At 40.3% G+C, this 20,394-nt stretch overlaps 2 protein-coding genes across 2 annotated transcripts; both read left to right on the top strand.

The window, feature by feature from the left end:
* The first annotated feature begins 679 nt into the window (after window positions 1–679).
* Window positions 680–13,431, top strand: scaf4a (SR-related CTD-associated factor 4a). Its single transcript, XM_026182192.1, has 19 exons — window positions 680–923; window positions 2,414–2,497; window positions 2,599–2,643; window positions 2,737–2,898; window positions 3,741–3,873; window positions 3,970–4,106; window positions 4,236–4,430; window positions 4,661–4,746; window positions 4,873–4,954; window positions 5,187–5,363; window positions 5,571–5,644; window positions 5,807–5,997; window positions 6,080–6,180; window positions 6,542–6,655; window positions 6,742–6,898; window positions 7,217–7,344; window positions 8,318–8,471; window positions 9,345–9,500; window positions 9,757–13,431. Exons 1-19 carry the CDS (start codon window positions 894–896, stop codon window positions 10,959–10,961), a joined length of 3,411 nt encoding a protein of 1,136 aa, XP_026037977.1. The 5' UTR covers window positions 680–893; the 3' UTR covers window positions 10,962–13,431.
* Window positions 13,432–14,776: 1,345 nt separating this feature from the next.
* On the top strand, window positions 14,777–20,119 carry sod1 (superoxide dismutase 1, soluble). Its single transcript, XM_026182739.1, has 5 exons — window positions 14,777–14,916; window positions 16,216–16,312; window positions 16,463–16,532; window positions 19,436–19,553; window positions 19,732–20,119. The coding sequence occupies exons 1-5, from the start codon at window positions 14,845–14,847 to the stop codon at window positions 19,837–19,839; spliced, it is 465 nt and encodes a 154-aa protein (XP_026038524.1). The 5' UTR covers window positions 14,777–14,844; the 3' UTR covers window positions 19,840–20,119.
* The last annotated feature ends 275 nt before the right edge of the window (window positions 20,120–20,394 follow it).

The raw sequence follows: 20,394 nt of genomic DNA, 5'->3' as shown, positions 1-20,394 counted from the left end.
ATGTTATGCATAATATTATGCATAATATTATGCATAATATTATGCATAATATTATGCATAATATTGCATATGAACATTCTACTAGTGATATAACTTAAGAGAAGTGTAAACAATGATGTGCACATTAAAGATATTTACTTATTAGAATTATATTGATGCTACTGAGGAAAAAGTGCACTTGTTAATAATAAATCTGAATGTATTTTGTGACAATATTAATATATATATATATATATATATATATATATATATATATATATATATATATATATATATATATATATTAAAGTACGATTTTAGTATATCATCGTAGAATAAGACATTTAAGGAGTAATCAGTGCAAAAAATCTTTTATTGCAAAATTATGACAGCAAAGCACACCTGCCATTTTTGATTTGATTCTATAGTCTGCTTGGAGTGCAGTAAAGATGACAGTGGTCAAACCCAGGAGTTGCCAATTCATTTTCGCAAGGGGCCACGAGAGCACCAATGTAGTTATAAACAGATTTTAAAAAAGAACTAATGTTGACCAGAACTAAGTCCAGCTTATTGATTGGGCCCTCCACAACAATCCCAGTTTCTCATAAGGCCACTTGGGAAAATCCATTGCCCAACCCAGTCAAAACAAATGTTTGTGTCGATAGCTTGTCTCCTTCAAAGGGCACTATGTACACTGTCCACGCAACATGCTGCCCCCTTGTGGACAAAACTTAGAACAACAACATTGAATCCCATCATGCTTTGCCGTACCCGCCGACCCGAACACCTCCAATGCGAAGCTAACAGGCGTTAGCTACCGGGAGCGGACATGTTGTACCGACCCTTTCTTTAATAAACATCGCTGTAAGCGGGGAACCGGGAATTTAAGGGAAGGCTCGGAGCGTCTGGCAATCATGGATGCCGTCAACGCCTTTAACCACGAGGTAAGTGGCCTTCGCTGAGTGTCTGAACTCCCCTAGTGTGGTGCTGCTGATCATGGAGCTGCTGCTGTTGCACTGGAGTTAGCCTAGCTGGTCGAAGCAGTGGGCCTGCTCGGTGAGTTAACTGGACATCTTATTCGGCTTAAGTGTTGCGCTTGTTTGGCACCCCTGAAGTAAACGAATGCCACTGGAAGGAATAGTTGGATTTTCGGCCACCCACTAAGCTTACACAGTAATATCCAGTCAGTAGCGTTTCCAGTGACTGCCGCTTTGCTAGCTTGTGGGAGTAAGTTGTGGTTACCAACACAATGCAAATGAGAACGCGCAACCACAGGTAGAAAGATCAATACAGCAATAGCTTGTTACCATACTGTACACAAACAGACTGAATGTTCATTACAGCCTCGTTAATGTTAAAACCAGTGCTCGGTAAGAAGATGCTAGGCCAAGTTACTACAAGGCCTGACTAAAGGCGGTTGATGTTGTTAGGAGTCCAGTCAAAACACTAGTCAAGCCATGTTTTGGTGTTTCTGCCTGCACCCGCGAATTTGACTCACCACAGAGACTGAGGGGCAGAAAGACATTTCTTGTCGCATCTTAACACGCTTGTTCAGATCATGTTTCTTGTACCATATCTGAGCTCTCGTGGTTGTGAACAGCCCACGATGCTTCTTGAGCGATATCGTCCAGTTTCAATTGTAGTTTCTGTCTCACACCCAAGCAGAGAAAGTAGTGGCTGACAATGAATGCACATCACTATTTGATACATATAGATACGCACACACGTGTGACTCATATTCGAATACAATCTTAACCTTGTTGTCAAAGGTGTATAGATGTCTAAATTACATTTTCTCCAGATCCTCTCCATCTTGTCTATTTTATTCTGAATAAACATTTCGCATGCTAAAAAGCACACACTGTCACAAAGCTGTATGTTGTAGCTAATGTGAGTTATGTTGCAAACCATTCAAAAAGGCCAACTGCACCTTGGCAGAGTTGAAATTTTGTTTTGATGTGAATTATAGTGGGAAATACAATACTGCATGATTCTTTGAAGTGTTTTTATTTATGAAAACAAAATGGAAATATGCCTGATTTTTGCCCATTCATTTTCATCATAGTGGTCCTGGTGTTTTGTGAATTCACCGTACCCATTTATTTATGCGGTTTCCTTTTTCAGTATGACTAAATAAACTCAAGTTACCCTGAGCCATGCTGTAGCATCGATCAACAGTTACAGCAGATGGGTTAAAAAAGATCCTCATTAATCTTTATGAGTCTGTATAAACTGGGATATTCATTGCTTGGATACCACCTGGTCTGCATCTATCATTTAATGCAATTATAACGTGAATGCAGTAAAGACCCAAATGTGGCTGTTTGATATGGGATGAGGAGTAGTGATGAAATAGAAGTGATCAGCACCACCCTGGACACTCCTCCAGCGTCGTGACTCTCCATCTCACAGAATGATTATCTTCTATGTCTAGTTATTCTCATTGATGGACTCCAAACCCCCAATATCTCGGGCAAAGATGATCTCCATCACCAAATCTGCCATCAAAGCAATGAAAGTAAGAATACGACATTAGAATGATTCTTGTATATTTATTTAATTTGTTATGTTTGGGGTCTATAATATAACGGCATGCTCATTTGCTCCTCTCTTCCTCAGCTTTACAAACATGTGGTCCAGATTGTGGAAAAGTTTATAAAAAAGGTGAGCCGAGTCTGTTTTCATTAAAGTTTGCAGACTGTGTCTCTTCACTAAATACCAATGAACTCTGCTGTTTTCTTCCTCTTTTCCCTCCAGTGTAAGCCTGAGTATAAGGTAGCAGGCTTATATGTGGTGGATTCCATTGTTAGGCAGTCCAGACACCAGTTTGGACCTGATAAGGATGTGTTTGGACCAAGGTTCACCAAAAACATTACAGGAACTTTTGAGAACCTCTGCCTTTGCCCCGTGGAAGACAGGGTAAGAGAAGAGACCTGGTGACAATTTAATTGCACTGCAAATTAACCCGAGTATTTGCCGCGTCTCAGTGTTTCCCACAGATTTACGTTCTCCTTGTGGTGGGTGGTGCAGGCATATGGGCGCGTGTGTGCAGGAGCAAAAAACTGGTAGCATATGCACACTTTCCCAAACAAATTATTCAGTATACACTACTCCTGTGCAGTAGTCCCAGTGAGCTTGGCATTGCAGCACATCAACCAGTTCTACCCCTGCTGCAGGTTCTGGTTTAAGGAATCCTGTCCCCAGCTAGAGATATAGGAGCTGGAGTTTGCCCAGGAGGCAAGTGAATGATGATGGTGTGAGCCTATCGTCAATCCCAGGGTTGATGGTTTGACCCACAGCTCCTTCACTTCATATGTCGAAGCATCCTTGGGCAAGATACCGAACCCCAAATTGCCTGTAACATATCCATCAGACTGTGATATTGTGTGTGATAGATAGAAAGCATTTAAAGCACTGCATGATTGTGGCTTCTAGTAGAGAGCCACTCTGAGTACTTAAAGTGGAAAAGGGCTGTATAACTTCCTATCCATGATGACTGGAACTACCACAGTTGTGACTTTGAAGAAAAAAAAAAGGGCTTTCTATCTATAACTGATCTTGAGATGTGATTGTTCTCTTGGCAGGATAAAAGACTAAAGATGTTAATAATAAAATGAGTTGCCAGTTATAGTTTGGTGGTGGTGGGGGGGAAGGGGGGTTGTTAGTATATTTGGATTACCTGCCTGCCCAAGTTAAATCTGTTCATAGGTAGCGCTCCATTGTAATGATAAATGTCCTGTGCTAAATATTTTCATTTATAGAGTAAAATTGTGCGGGTGTTGAACCTGTGGCAGAAGAATGGGGTGTTCAAGATTGAAGTTATTCAGCCCCTCTTGGACATGGCAGCTGGCTCTGGCAGTGGTGCTGCACCCAACACAGGCGCAGATGAGCCAGGTAATTTTTGAGGTTGTGCATTGCTTTATTAATATAATATTAATATGTTGATGTATGATGTTGGCATTTGAAAACAAACGTTCTCTCTTCTGGCAGGTTCTCCTCCACCTCCAGCCAAAGAGCCAGTTACAGTGGTAACGGCAAACTCCACCATGATACCTGCTGCTCAGCTGCACAACTCTGATGCCTTTGCTGCCGTGGCACAGCTCTTCCAGTCCTCACAGGGTCAGCAGGTATGTTTTTACTAATGCGGACTGGCATTAGATTGTTGCCTTATTCACTTTCTTGTATTTTTGTTACTTCTTAAGCATCTTTCACATCTTTATTACTGACTCTTCTTTCACTCTGTTTTGGGCATCTAGCTCCAACAGATCCTGCAGAACTTTCAGCAGCACCCAGTGAAGCCAGAGACCAACACCCAGCCTTCACCGCAGATTATTCAACCACAGGCCCCAAATGTTTCTGCTGGACTGGGCATGGTCGCGCCACAACCTCCCCTTCCCTCCCAGCCCGCCCAACTAACCCAGCCTGCCCAGCAGAAGACGGCCTTTGACAAGGTGACAATGCATTCTTGTATTTGCATGATGTTCTTTATTTTATTTTATTTTCTTTACCGTCAGGCAAGAAGGTAAAGATGCCCACCTAAAACCTTTTCAAATTTATATCATAGGTGCATCTGCTAGAAGGCTGAAGGGTATCACACGGTATAGCACAGTAAAGGAAAAGTAAGGCTGAAGAAGCGTTGCCACATGAAGAAAACATCATTATTTGTGTGTTTCTCTCGCAGAAATTGCTGGACCGTTTTGATTATGATGATGAACCAGAAGTTGGAGAAGAAACAAAGAAGGATGAAATCTCCTCTCAGCCCCCCTTGTAAGCTTCTTAATTTATTTTATATGCTGCAGTCTGTGATACCAGAAAGCAGAAAGCTTTGATGAAAATGTATTTTTTTAACAAAATAAAAGCTGTGGAGCTGATAGTGTATTTTTATCATCGCAGTATGCAGCAGCCTCCAGCCTTTCCACAGCACATGGATCACTTTAAACCACAGATTAATATACCACAGGACATCTCACAGCAGGTAAAAAGAACAAGACTTTTAAATGAAAAAGAGCTTCTTCTTTATTGACAAATCTTAACATCTCATTTTGTAGCTTGATTTAACAATAGGATTACATAATACTACGGCTTATTATAAATGCACATACAACTGTTTACAGTATATGCTCTCTATCTGAAATAAAACGGAGAACTGAGTTTGTTACTGAGAAACTGATTTGAGGGATCGTGTTATATGTTTTTCTTCCCCTCAGGTTCCTCTTCCTCCTAATGGGCAGCTCCAGGTCCACGGTTTACCACCAGGACAGAGCTTTCCTGCTGTGATGCCTCCTATGGGCCACATGCTGTCAGGGATGTCCCTCTCTGGTTCTTCTGGGCCTCCAGGCTTCCCTGGGGTTTACCATCACCAGAATGCAGCCCAGCAACAACAGGTAGGCAAACAGTAGCATAAAGATGTCACAATAAATTGTAGTTGGGCATAAAATTGTAGCAAATTGAGAAAAATGTCAGAAAATTAAATTCTGATGTTTTGAAATAGTTTTGTTTTTTGGTCTTCTGTAACTTTGACTTGCACAGAGATGTAGTTCTGTCGCTGTAATAGATTTTACTCATAATGTATCTTCTCTATACTGTGTCAGGATTTGCCAATGGATGTGGACCATTCATCCATGAGAGATGGCAGACATGGCCGAAGATCACACTCAGGCTCCAGGTAAACGTCTAAAACAGGATGTAATTTTTCAAACTAGGTTTCCTTGTTCACACTGTTATATCTTATTTCCTGTTTATTTTGCCATATGTAGATAATCTTCTTAGTATACACTGTTTAAATATAATGCTTTGAGTTGAAATGTCTTCTCCCCCCGCTCCCCAGATCTCCAAAGCGAAGGAGATCACGGTCCAATTCTCGTACACGTCGATCCAGGCACAGGCGATCCCGCTCACGCTCAAGGGATCGGCGTCATCACTCACCTCGCTCACGCTCGCAGGAGCGCAGAGAGAGAGAGAAGGAGAGAGAGAGACGGCAGAAAGGTCTTCCACCAATTAAGAGCGAGACAGTCAGCAGTAAGTCATCATCTGTTTATTATCGTAAGACTTTCAGTTACATTCTTTAGTTCCTAACTCTTTGCTCTCTTCTCCTGTTTAGTTTGCAGCACTACTCTCTGGGTAGGCCAGCTGGACAAGAGAACACAGCAGCAAGATGTCGCCTGTTTACTCGAGGAGTTTGGGCAGATAGAGTCCATCAATGTAAGTTCTCTCACAGAGATCAGCTTTCAGTTTATCTAACTGTGAGGTCATCCTGCAACCGACACTTTGTTGATTAAATCTTTCAGTCAGCTTGTAGTAAATTTGACTTTATATACTTTCTTGATTTTTATAGAACTTGTTACACAGACAGCTCAAAGCCTCAACTTTGTTATTTGTATTTGATACAGTTTGTGTTAATAAGTGTGATGAAAATGGAGTAAATGCTGACATCAAATTTGCACCAAAGGCTCTACATGTTTAAAAAAAACAAACCCACTAATTACAGGCTCAATAAAGTGGATGAGTATGACTTGTTTTTTGTTTTTAAACACTCGTTTTTTTGTTGTCTTCTCTCTTTAAGATGATCCCTCCACGTGGCTGTGCTTATATTGTTATGATACATAGGCAAGACGCCTTCAGGGCTCTACAGAAGCTCAGCAGGGGAACATTCAAAGTTAACCAGAAAGCCATTAAGGTGAATGAGCAACACTGATTGTTGCTTTGTCATGTATTAGTTTTGTTAGGAAAGGGCAAAACTAATAAGTTGCTTTTACTTATCAGATTGCTTGGGCTTTGAACAAGGGCATAAAGGCTGACTATAAGCAGTACTGGGATGTGGAGCTGGGTGTCACCTACATACCTTGGTCTAAAGTCAGAGAGGACCAGTTAGAGGAGCTTAAAGAAGGAGGAATGCTCGATGTGGACACTTTATCACCAGGTAAAAAAAGAAAAAATGAAGACACTTTATTTTGAATTATTTAGTTTAATTCATTTTTGTTATTTAATTAAAAGATCAAATTACTTTTAGTGTTCTTATGTTTTATTCTGTCTTCTGTGTACCTCATGTTGCTTTTACCAGTTTTATTACATTTGCTCTGCCTTATTATTGGCTTGTCAACTGTAAAGCACTATAAGCTGAACCAATCCCCATGAAAGTTATTATACACATACAGTACGATTTTGTAGGGGTTAAGGAATCATGCTGTTCCTCAGAGATATTGTTTTAATTTAAAAAAAAAAATGCTGTCTTTTCTAGAGTGGAGTGGCACGAGGAAGGCTCTCGACCACCCAGAGGAACTCACTCACAACGGCCGTTCAGAGCAACAGCAGCCTGAGGAGACACAAGCTGTACCTGTACCTGCCCCAAATGCTCCTCCTACACAGGTTAAAAAAAAGCCATATAAACTGTTACCAGTATCGTCATATCCTAGACTTTGAGAGGTGTTGCTTATTGCTAATTTAAAAGAAGCAGATTCTGAATCTTGACGGAGTCAGCTGTGTTTGACTGCTATTGTTGTGGGTATGTAAATGCTGAGTGGACTATGTTGATGAGAAAATTGGAGAATTGGTGTTCGAAAAATAACATAAAAGGTAATCAGTATACACACATGGTTTTATTTCAGTCTGGTCCTTGTACCATAATGTTTTTCCAGAAATGCGTTTTTGCTAAGCTAAAACTACATGTAATGCTACATGGCTAATTAAGTTGTATCTTTACACACTTTATTACTAGCAGCCTGTTGCAGAAACATGAAATAGTATTTTTGTACAAAATGGGTGATTCCCAAAGAGCTGCTAGCTGCATGCTTTGTGATGTGTCCATGAAACATTTGAGGATATTAGACAAGTGGAGAACAGAGGGAGTGGCAGGCCTGGAGATTGACAGAAAGTCAAGTCCTAAAGAAATGGGGAACAAATTTTGCTACTGTTTTTGACCAATGCCAAATTTTATACAAGAACGGGACCGAATGGCAACAGGTCTTATGGACTGATGAAAAGAAAAAAATATTTTCAAACATGTATGTACAGAGGAGGGCAGGAGAGGGGTACCAGCAGTGTGTCTACAGCCATCTGTCAAACCTCGTAGAGGCTTTGCCATAATTCAGGGCTGCATTTTGGCCAGAGGTGTTAGAGAGCTTGTCCTAATAGACTGAATTATCAACATGCAAAAGTACTGTCAGATTTTTGTCCACCATCTGGAAAGTGTCTGATTGGCAGCAGTTCCATTTTTCAGGATTGCAATGATCCCAAATGCACTGTCAGTGCAGTAAAGGCATACCTGGATAGAAACACAACATGAAACACTGTCTCACACTTCTCTCATTTAAAATCAACTGTAACTTCTAAATGTTCTCAGGTCCCTCCAATGCAGCAGCCAATGGTTGGTGTGGGTTCTCTCCAACCTCCTGTCTTTCCTGGGCCTATAGGCATGCCTCCACCTTCCTTCCCTCCAGGTGTCCCGCTGCCTCCTTTCATCAGACCTGGCTTCAACCCCATGCAAATGCCTCCAGGTAACAATTTCTATTATTTAATCATACTTTTGTTTGTGGTCTTTTTTATACAGTGTCTGCTCTCAGGTTTGTGTTTTTGTTTTCTTCTTTTATATACCCCTCAGCCATAAAAGGCTGATAGAGTATTGTTGTTGGACACCCAAGTTTGTGAATGCGATAACTGGAAAACAAGGCGATTTTCAAATTACTACTTAAAATCTGGGACAAGTTTGAATCTCAGTGACCTTGACAAAAATCTTGTGAATGTGATAACTTGAGAATAAAGCGACATAAGTGTTTGAAATTGATACCATCAACTAGGAGGCTGAGGGGCAGCACTGGACACTGCCAGTAATAGAAATAAGAAAAGGACAAGAGTCAGTTTTAACTTGTGATTCATTTTATTTAATAATGATGGCAGCTGGGGACTGAGGTATGTAATGATGACAGTTAACCCATTTATTGAGTCATTAAAAAGCTCTTAATCGTTTTGCTTTCATGAGTGAATTGTGACTGAAAGCAAATCATGCAGGACATGATTTTTTTGTGTTCCCATCATGTTGTCAGAAGGAGATCAAAAAGTTCGTAATGATAAAGATTTAAAGGGTAAAACAGAACAAAATCCATGTTTCTTGTATTTTAATATTTATGGGGGATAGTGGATGTTGACTAGTGTTATTTCTCTCTTTTCACATTTACGTTTATCAGAAATACATTTATTCATTTGCTAACTTGCGTGCATGTTATGAATGAGATTTTGGCAGTTTGATTTTGCTGTTTTACTTCAACAAACTGCACAAGTGCACCTTTTCAGATTTTACCCATCCAGCTTAGTCCAAGTCATTTTTAATTGAATCAAACAGGACCCTAACTCCTTTTATTACTCTTCTTCAGGTTTTCCTCTCCCTGGTGCTATGCCTCTTGGTCCCCCTCCTCCTTCTAAAACTGGAGTTGAGGACCCCCCTCTAGACCCAGCAGGTCTGGGAAACCGGAAAAATGACGAGGCCCTCGAGGCTCCCAACATCTTTAATAATCAGATGGGATCTATGGGTCAGTCTGCCTTTCTTACCTATCACAGAAAGTGATGTTTCCCTTCTCCTCTATCCATTCTAAAGAGACTTATGTTTGACCATTAAAGTGTTATTTTCTTGCTAAATAAACATAGAAAAGTGCTAGAAGTCACTTAGTTGTTTTGCAATATAGTACCAAAGATTTTGTAGTTAGTGTTTGTTTAAATATATTGTTTATTTGTAATCATAAGTACATTGTAGTTATATTAATGCTATACTTTGGTTTTCGTCTTTAGTTAACCAGGTAGGCTTGCCTCCAGGTGGACCTCTGGGTGCTCCTCCAGGCGGACATCTAGGTGTTCCTCCAGGTGGACCTTCAGGTGGACCTCCAGGTGCTCCTCTGGTGGGGCCCCAGGGCGGCCATCCCGGCAGCATTCCACCCCCCTCAGGTGGTCTTCTAGGGGCACGGCCTGGTTTGATTCCCCTCCAGCGTCCTCCTGTTCCCCCACCAACACACATGCAGCGTTTCCCACCACCCCATGGCTCAAGGCCACCTCACCCCGGCATGCCCCCCATGCCCCCACAGATGATGCCCAGGGGGCCACACCCTCAAATGATGCAGCACCATGAGCCACCTCCGCCTAAAGGAGCCTTTGGGATGCCCCCGCCGCACAATTTAAGGGCTCCTTTCCCTCATGGGCATGGCCCCCCTCCTCAGGGTCCACCTCCTTTTACCCGACCAGGCGGTCCTCGGAGTCTAGAGGGGCCAGAAGAAATGGATAGCAGACCATTCAGGGGAGACAGGCCTGGTTTCAGGGACAGAGAGCTAGAGAGGGACAGAGACTGGGATCGAGATAGGGAAAGAGGTTTTGGAGGTGGCAGGCGTCCATTTGGCGATGGAGGGAGAGGAGCAGGTGGTGATAAAATGGATGGTAGGGACAGGCTTGGAGGATGGCAGGAAGATGGAGGCGATCACCGGGGTGGAGGATGGGAGAGAGACAGAGACCGAGATCGTGACAGGGATCGCGACCGGGATCGAGAACGAGATCGGGACAGAGACAGGCGGGACTGGAGGGAGAGGCGAAGCAGCCTTGATAGCGACAGGGAACGTGCCAGGGGCGATGATGGAGATAGAGAGCGAGCGAGGGGGGAGGGAACAGAACGAGGAAGTCGTGAGAGAGGCAGAGGAGCCGAGGCAAAAGGAGACAGGCCAAGGCGGTCAGAACGGCGTGAGAGGGCCACACGCTGGGACAAAGATGACCGTTTAGCCGAACTGGAAAACATGGACAGATTTCAGACCCCTAACAGTACAGAGCAACCTTGCGTGACCCCTGAGGTTACCAAGGAAACCAGTAAGGAGCCAGGTGTGGAAGCTTCTGAAAAGAAGCCAGAATCAGAACTTATAGCTCCGCCTCCAGAGGGAACTGCTTCTACAGGAGAAGAGGCACCCTCTGAGCCGGCTCAAAGTGAACCCACAGAAGCAAACGAGGAGGCTGCATAGACTGCTGCGAACCACTGATGGATAGGAACGTGTCTCTGCCATGATAGTCAGTCTGTTCTTGGCAGACTGATTCAAACTAATCAGTTTGTTCGTCACTGACTGACAGTTTCTGGGCAGTAAGTCGAGAAGATCTCCCACAAATGTTGTTAAGCTTATGAAAATTGATGTCGTCAGGCTTCACGTGTCAAAATTAGGCCTGTGTTTCAAAACAAGTGAAAATCACTTTGGATAAATGGCCGTAGTTTTTCTCCTTCCTGCAGGTTATAAGAACGGACAGTGTTTGCATGCTCATGTAGCTCTATTTGTTTTTGCTGTAGTTGGTTTGCCAACGAAGGAAACGACTGATTTGTATGACACATTTCTTTTACTTCACGGCCCTAATTTACTGGAAAAAAGGATGTTTTCAAAGATGTAAATGGTATTGTTTTAGATTGTTTTTAAATTTGCCAAATTGTCATCATGTCAAACACTGAATAACTTTTCAAGCAACTCCATTATACCTAGGCTTTTTTGTTTGTTTGTTTGTTTTTTAATTATCTCGTTGCTTTTTTGTGTTCTAAATTCTCATTGCATTTTCACATCCAGGAAGGCACAGGTTTGAAAGGAGTTGTTGTGGCCTTAAAATCTAATTCAGTTACTTGCAGGGCTTGCAATTTAAAAATAAGGAAAAGGAAAAAAAGAAGACAAATGGAAAATACAAACTCCTTGATGTTTGGGTAATATACACTTTGAGTTAGACGTTGGAATAATAACACAGCCCTTCTTTCAGTTATGTCCCCACTTTCTGCCTTTGAATCACATCAGTAAGAATAAAAACAGAGCTTTAGTGCAATAACTGATGATTTTGTGAAATATACCGTATCCTTAAAAAGTCATAGCATAACAGTTTTTTTTAAATATTACCGGTACTTCTAAAGACATGCTAGTACAGGATTTCTTTAAAAAAACAAACATAAAACTTGTTGTTATCGAACTGTATCGTCACAACATCGCTGATCCCAGTGTGTTAGCTCTCAGAATCTTTTATTGTGTTTGGATTTGATTATATGATACAAACCTGTATAACTGGTCATAACCAAGAACCTAAACTATAACAGAGGCAGTATAAATCTATAATAAAATCTGTAAAGTAGATTAAGCTTGATATTGACATGAGGTCAATAAAAGCCCGAGGTTGGCTTTGTTTTGGTAGTCAGAGTGATCTGAACATTCAGAAATTGTCTTGCTTAAATAAAAGTCCTTTGCAAGCAAATCAACGTGTCACCTTGAATAACAGATCATCAAAAGTAGAAACAAAGAAGACGCTACTGGTAAAGTTAAGAATTATACTGCCTGCCAAATTTTGAAAACAATGTTTGCAGCATAAAGTTGTGCAAGTAAAATGCCACTGAAAACGTTATCCCCCCCCCCCCCCCCCCCCCCTCCGGTCTAAGACATTCGTACCTAATGTGCGTGTGTGTGTGTGTGCATTTTGTTTTTTATTTCCTCAGCTAAAGAAAGACTTCCTCAGATTCAGCAGATAAAAATCTTATTTTATTGTTAACTATGCAGAATGTGCAAATATTCAGGCCCAAGCTTAGGTGGATATTGAGCATTTTGATTAACCCTGTGAGGATCAGAAATAACTCATAACTCCTGTTTTGCTGGAAAATAACCTAACAAATTTCAGGGGAGGAAAAATGTAAATAGCTTTAGATTCTTGTGAGCTAGAATGTTTAGGGTTTTTGTTTTTGTTTTTTTTTGTCCCCTAATTGCTGAGACATGGGAGAACAATTTTCGTAAGCCAAATACTAATAACATAGGGTCCCGGGTTTCTTGCACTTCTCACAAGGATAGATACAAGTTTCTGTGTACGTGGTTGTTTGTCTCTTAGTAGAAGTCCATTTTTGGATCACACACAAGAGTCCTGTTGTGTTTTGGAAGCATTTCCCATCTTTCTCGTCCATCCATCACAGTCATAAATTAGTTTTGACTACATGGAAATACAGAATGAATCCTGTGGCTATTTGCTTTTATGCTCTTTGATAAAACACAGCTTACTAACTAGGTCTCCGTATCACTGTAGACATACTGTATCTGATATTGTTAAAATCACAAGCCCAGATTCAGCAAGCATAATACTTGTTCCCGAACAATTTCACACAAACAGAGACAAAGAGGGTATATCTAACGCGATGAGATGAAGAACATTGCTTGGGACACTGCTGTAAATATGCTTGTATCACTGACGATTTTGAAAGACTCGCAGTAATTTCTGTTAATAATCTGTGATTTCTTTATCTGAGAGAAACGCGTCGACTTGGAAGGAACAACAGAGGCCCTTTGCTTTAACGTTTTTAACTCCTAGTGGTTTGAAAATTGACAGATGTTTCTATGATTTGTTAAAAAAAAGCAGAAGACATGGACATTAAATCTTCAATATTTCAACCATAGGATATTGTTTTTAATAAACTATTTTTGTACCAAATTATTTTTGTGTTCAATTTTTTTTTCTTATGTAGTATGATGTATGATGTTTACTTATGATCCTGCCACAGCACTTGAGGCAGGTTGAGGTGTGTACTTTGAGCCATTGTGGCACCTCGAATCTTTTCATTTTCAGCCATTCTGTTGTAGATTTGTTGCTGTGATTGGGACCATTGTTTTCCTGCATGACTCAATTTTGTTCAAGGTTTAGCTGTAACATAGATGGCCTCACATTTGACTGTGGTACACGGAGGAGTACCACCACATGGTCTGCTTGGTGCCCGCAGTGATAAGGTGCCAGATCATCACTCTTCCATCACAGTGCTTGGCAGTTAGTGTAGTGCTCGTGCTGATATGCTGGCTTTGGTTTTGTTTGGAAATGGCCTATACGCCTTCTCAGATTGATGGGCAGCAACAGATGCTCCTCTAAGATCATTGCTGATATCTTTCTACAAATTGTCAAAATTTCTGCTTTTGTAGCAGTGTTCACACTAATCAATTTAATTTGATTAGCAGCTTGATTATGATTTTTTTTTACTCTCAACTCCTATGGCAGCAGTAAACATATACTCATGAAGTGTGATTTTTTTTTTTTTTTTTTTTTTTTTTTATTGTGGTGGAAGCAAAACGGCAAAAGTAAGAGCGAGTCCTTGACGATGTTTATGTGAAGCTTAGTTTGGATCTTCTTTTGCTGCTGGTTCGGTCAATATTGTTCGGAGAGAGATAAAACTAACAGCTTTAGAATCAGGGCAAAAGGGGCGTAAACACAAAGCGCGGACCCGCCAAAACATCAGAATCAGCGAGCTGTCGGCTTTCAGCCCCGACCGTGTCCGTGCCGTCGGGTGAGAAAGGCGACATCTCACTGATTCTGATCCGCGGTCTGCGCTTTGTGTTTACCTCTTTGTGCAGAAGCCATGTACCTGCTCTCATTTACTGTTTTAAATGTTTGGTGGTTGTCAAAATTTTGTGAGCTGAGATTCTGGAATTTTGGGCAAAATACATTTATATAAAAAATCGATTCAGGATTTTAATGAATCGATATCACGTTATCCAAGCCAGAATCGATTTTAATCGATGAATCGATTATTAAAACCCACCCCTACTCACAAGGATGAATATGACATTTTTTAAGTACAGGGAACTTTCTCAGATCTACTCTCGAAAAAAATTATATTTCTCACTTATCTGTGTATTTTATATATTTAATTATTTTTATAAAGTCGTTATAGAGATTTTGTTCCGTCTGTCTGATAAGACACTGTCTTAGCGGTGACCAATCAAAATGTGCCCTTTTTAATTTTATTTGATTCTGATTGGTTGATGTAGCATACACCCGCCTATTAGTTACGTAGTATCGCGTAATCGCTTGTCAAAAGCAAGACCACGGCTGGGTGTAGTGTCTGAAACTTCTGCAAAGATGGTGCTGAAAGCTGTTTGCGTTTTGAAGGGAACTAGCGACACTAGTGGGACAGTTTATTTTGAACAGGAGGTAAGACGGGCTATTCTTCTTTGAAGTTGAGAGAAAAAAAACATCCCACAAACTACGCATTTAGCCGTTTAAAAGCGAAACGCTACCGTTATCGCTGACGGCTAAGCTAGCCAAGTTCTGCTCTCTTTAGCTTGTCTAATGGTTAGTTAGCTGTTGGCTTGCTAGCCAGGTACGCGTTAGCTTGTGAATGACAGCTCGTGCACAATTGCGTGGGTTTTCTTGCAGTCTGGTCTCATATTCAACGCCACCCCGTTGCTAATTAACCTCAGTTTACTCTGCACTTCAAAGTAGGTTGCTTGTGTAAACCACGCATTTAGCAGGATATATGAAATCACTGGCTTGTCACTATAGCAGTAACCTTTGACCACTAAAGCCTGTGCAGTGGTAATGGTTAAAGGTGTGTTTTTTAAGGGCCGCCCAGGCTGTTTGTATAAGAAAGACGCTTGTTGCGTAAATTTAACGTTAGCAGGGCCAGTATAAAACAGACGGCCAGATGTGGTTTCATTAACCAGGCAAGCACTTCTGCATGTAATGCTTTTGCTGTAACTCCGAAACAGCCGGCAAAATGCTTCGATATTATTGTGATCCGTCAAAACGAGCAAACGCGAATTTGCTCGTTATTTTTTGCCGAGTCATTGCCTGTCCTTGTTTTCGTTGCCTTTCGTTTATTTGGCCTTCTTGATAAGGGTAAAGTGCACGGTGCAACCGTCAAAGACACATGGTCCACTATCAAAGAGACGGACTCATTCACATCAAAGAAGACTTTGTATGTAAATTACAGTGTATAAGTAATATTTGTAACCAATCATTTGATTTCAGTTCAGTGCATTTTAAAATTTTTAGATCACCAAATCACAACAGTTGCCTTAAGGTGCTTGGAGGTTTTCTAAGAGATTTCCTGCTGTGTAGACGTGATGAATGATCACCTGTCCTTTTCCATAGAAAATGCATTGCACCCTCCAGTAATAACTTTCAGAAAGCATGATTGTGCAGTTTAAACTAACCGTACCATGCCTTAAAACAAACTTATTGAACATTACTGTTGTTGTAGTTCGATTTAATAAGATCTTTTAGGTTTATATTTGAGAGTATGCCTTTTGTAGTATATCTGAAAGGTCTGTTAATTTTTTGGCACCAAATCCTACAGCCCGGTTTTGTTTTTCCTCTCCTTACCTGATTATAAGAAATGATTACTTCCGTTCAACAGCATGAGTGGAAGTAATCTTCATTCAATGTTCCTGTCCTTCTAGCCACCTGGCTTAGAGAGCTTCTTTTGTATTTGTGTTTTTGATCTGCTAGAATGACTCAGCCCCTGTGAAGCTGACAGGAGAAATCAAAGGCCTTACCCCTGGTGAGCATGGTTTCCATGTCCATGTTTTTGGAGATAACACAAACGGTAAGTTTCTGTGTGTGAGAGATTCAAATCCAAAGAGACTTGGATTTCTTAATTTTCAGAATTTGATAATGTTACTGCATCACCTAGGTTAGGTAATCTAGACTAAATTTGCAATAGTTCAATATGTTTAATATATATTTTCTTTCCCAGGGTGCATTAGTGCAGGTCCACACTTCAATCCCTACAGCAAGAATCATGCTGGACCTAATGATGCGGAAAGGTGAGTCGAGTCTGAAGAAAAAGTATCCGTATAAAAAGTTAATATATTGCATATCAGTAGTAATGTTACGTCTGACACTGAAGTCCCAAGGCCCGTGTTAAGCAAAGTGGGTGTGTCCAAATGAAACCTTTGTCTAGGCCTGTATTCTTTAGAATATCACGTGGCCACTTGCCTGACTGCCTTGTTATGTGATTCGAGCTGTTAAAAAGACGTGGGAGTTAATTTTTTTTCATGAACTGGATCTGAGGTCATTCTGAGGATCATCACGAAGTTACAAGGAGATTTTATGCACATTATGGATCAACAAAAAGGCCAAAAAAAATATCAGCAGTTAGGGAGGATTTTAACATGATACCTCCCAGTAATAACTAGAGATGGACCGATCCGATATTAGGTATCGGTATCGGTCCGATACTGACCTAAATTACTGGATCGGATATCGGAGAAAAATAAAAAATGTAATCCGATCCATTAAATATCACGAAAGCACCTCACAAAACTTGCAACACGCCGTAACTCGCCTCAGAACGTCGGAGCAGTATGCATCACGTGATAGAGCAGCTGTGGCATGCGGGACCTGTCGGTGGTCTGGATAGCATGTGGAGCTTCGCTAGCAACCTGGCATTTCATCTCCGACAAAGTTATCCCCGAGAGAAGTAAAGCAAGTGTGTAAGTCCATCTCTGAATGTTTGTAAAGCATTCCCAGTTAAGCTTAACTAGCGACTGCCTCTCGCTCTCCGGCTGCTACTTCAATCGTGAAACTGCTAATGATCAGCTGATCGGCTTTTCTGTTGTGAGTCCGTCTCTCTTGTTTGTTTTTGGTCCACTTTGCGCCAGAAAGAGCAAACCAGCGGCTGAACAACAGCAGCACGTTTAAGCTTGATCAGCTGTTGTTAGAATTTATTTAATATTACTTTCTACACCAGGATCTTTTTCTACGTAGCTGACGGCTGGTAACTGTGCAGGGGCGGATCTAGCAAAGTTTAGCCAGGGGGGCCGATAGGGCATTAACTGGGAAAAGGGGGCACAAAGACATACTTTTCTTTCTTATTCTCATTTAAAATGTCTAGCTTTTAATAAATAATTATCTGACACCCAAAGTTTTAATTTGATGTAAAATGAATAGAAGTCAATTACTGTATATAGTGACTATTAAGTCTAATATATATACCCTAGTAAGCTATAGTACATTTTCCTTTGGGAAGGTACCATCTGTGCAGTCTGCAATTTTGTTGAAGAAAGATGTTGAATCTATTTAATATTTCTTGAAAAATAATTGATTTCTGTGCATTTTTTTTCACACTGCATCAAATTAAGGTTGATTACGTTGATTAAGCATCATGAGGTGGAGCGTGAGGGGTGGTTCCCTATTTTTTATTTATTTATTTTTGTTGTTGCTGGGAGTTGGAACCCTATTAGTTAGGTTGCTTAATATTTACGCTAAGTACTCTTTAAAATACCAGAATAGGGAGGATGGTGTAGGTCTAAGTTTATTAGATTGATCAGTATTGCTGAACTATGAAATATTTTTTTTGTATACAGGTATAACAGAATAGCTTTAGTGTAGTTGTTGTTTTAAACTTGAGTATGAACTTGCAGACTTGCAAAATGCAGCAAGATATTTTAAAAAACAGTTTTGTTGATTAAAAAACACTATATCGGATTCATATCGGTATCGGCAGATATCCAAATTTATGATATCGGTATCGGTATCGGACATAAAAAAGTGGTATCGTGCCATCTCTAGTAATAACATATCTTTTCAAATCAATCTCTGAGGTATATATTACATTTACATATTCACTGGTATGTAGCACACATGTATTATCACAACAGAGCTGCTGTACATTGAATGACCAGTAAATGTCAGTACTTTCAAATGAGCTTCTTGTGATTTGCCTTCTGGCGAAGCAATTGGCCAGAAAGATTCAACACATTCACGGGGCTTCATTGCACCATCACTACTTCTCAGCAGTGGCTACAATAAGAGGTAATATAAATGGTTACAAAGGACTGAAAGATTCAGTAGGGTGCTTTAAAAATAAGCTTCAGATCATGTCAAGAGGGGCCCTGTTGTGATATGGCTGTGTCATTTTAAGGAAGACCAAAAATAGCCTTGGATTACTTATCATTCAGTTAACTCAAAGTTGCAAATTGTTTGCTTGAATAGATTGATTCTCATATAGAAATGGCCCAGGTGAGTTTGCAGAATTTTGCATGCAGTCTGTGTTAGGTGATGATGCTTAATACTTTCACGTTACACTAGGTTTGACTGTAGCTTTGATTTGCATGTATGTGGAACAAAGGTTAAATGTCACCAGTTTAGGCAACCTGTGATAATTAAAAGTGATGCAGGAAAGTCAGAGAAGGGAACGTACAAACAATATGCTCAGCTGATTTCAAACTGGATAGATTATGTGGAATGAATCCTAACTGTAAGGCCAGCATTATGCCATCGTCACACTCTGCAGTGTTGTATCATTAAAACAAAATTCACCACAATAAAAGAGACTTAAGCAATCTTAAGGTGATGTTTGTAAATCTTAAGATTTTTGTAGGTTATATTCCATCCATGAAATATTTATTATTTATACACATGTGGCTCAGAGCGGTAGTGTAGGTGGTACAAACAAACAAAACAAAAACAAAAAAAACTAACAAAAAAACTCTTTGAACTATTACGTTTTATTTATTTACTTATTTTACTTTTTAACTATCTGTCTTTTGACTGGTACTTAATTACTTTGCTGTAGTACAAATGATCATGGGGAAAACCTGCATCAATAGGAAAAGCTGTAAAAAGTATGAAAACAGTTACTATTCCATATTTTCTCCTTCATATTTTCCATATTGACACCCCTGGATAAAAGCAAGGTTGTTTTGATTTTTTCCTTTGTAAACAGGCATGTTGGAGACCTGGGGAATGTGACTGCAGGAGCAGATAATGTTGCCAAGATTGACATCACGGACAAAATTATCTCCCTCACAGGTCGTGACTCCATCATTGGAAGAACTATGGTGGTAAGTGAAAAATGACAGTCCTTTGTCACTTTGTTCATTTCCTTTCTGCTTATTTTCATTTCCCTTTTATTCTCATTATATGTGAAAGTGATATATTCCAGATTGCGAGCCTCAAGTTACTGTATGTGGCTTAGCTTTGAGAACTGTTTATGAAAACCTTTTTTGCCCTTTGTATTAGATCCACGAGAAGGCTGATGACCTGGGAAAAGGAGGAAATGAAGAGAGCCTGAAGACCGGTAATGCTGGTGGACGTCTGGCCTGTGGAGTCATTGGAATTACCCAGTAATCAACTTAACAGAACATGAAGCACTGAGTTTAGTTTTGTTTTTCATAGAGCACTTAACAAGACCAATAGAGCTACTTGATGTGACAGTTTGTCCTTTTCAGTTCTCTGTGACTTTTAGTCACCAGTGAAGTAGATGAGCTATGCTTTGTCCTGTTTGTTCCTCATGACAATTGTATGAATGGGGTTATGTTTCCATGTGAGCATCCCAAAGAATTGGTAACGCACAAGTGATGAACAATTGTATACTTAAGGAAAAAAATAAATAGTTCATCTAAGTTGTTTCTTTTTGTGTGTGTGATTGATCTTGTAGTTGAAGGTGGCCCCTTTTTAACCTGTTTGGATCCTCTAAAACATGTAAGGATGAAACACCAGTCAGTTACTGGAAAAGGGCCCCATAGATTTCACTGACATTTTCAATGACTATTTTATGGCTGAAATCTTCCAGTTTTTCTTATGTTAGCTTGTTCAAGAAAAGCAGTGAGAAAGATTAAATATTTAAAGATGATAATTTAGGACTTCAACATTAATACAAACAGCAATGGCCTGTATTTATCA

Source organism: Astatotilapia calliptera, chromosome 10 (genome assembly GCF_900246225.1).
Source record: "Astatotilapia calliptera chromosome 10, fAstCal1.2, whole genome shotgun sequence".
NCBI lineage: Eukaryota > Metazoa > Chordata > Actinopteri > Cichliformes > Cichlidae > Astatotilapia > Astatotilapia calliptera.
This window is presented reverse-complemented; position numbering and strand designations above follow the sequence as displayed.

Coding starts and splice junctions, on each gene's coding strand:
- scaf4a (XM_026182192.1), top strand. CDS start 894: ATGGATGCCGTCAACGCCTTTAACCACGAG. Junction 5,364..5,570: donor ATGCAGCCCAGCAACAACAG/GTAGGCAAACAG, acceptor ATACTGTGTCAG/GATTTGCCAATGGATGTGGA. Junction 7,345..8,317: donor CAAATGCTCCTCCTACACAG/GTTAAAAAAAAG, acceptor AAATGTTCTCAG/GTCCCTCCAATGCAGCAGCC.
- sod1 (XM_026182739.1), top strand. CDS start 14,845: ATGGTGCTGAAAGCTGTTTGCGTTTTGAAGGGAACTAGCGACACTAGT. Junction 14,917..16,215: donor CAGTTTATTTTGAACAGGAG/GTAAGACGGGCT, acceptor TTGATCTGCTAG/AATGACTCAGCCCCTGTGAA. Junction 19,554..19,731: donor TCATTGGAAGAACTATGGTG/GTAAGTGAAAAA, acceptor CCTTTGTATTAG/ATCCACGAGAAGGCTGATGA.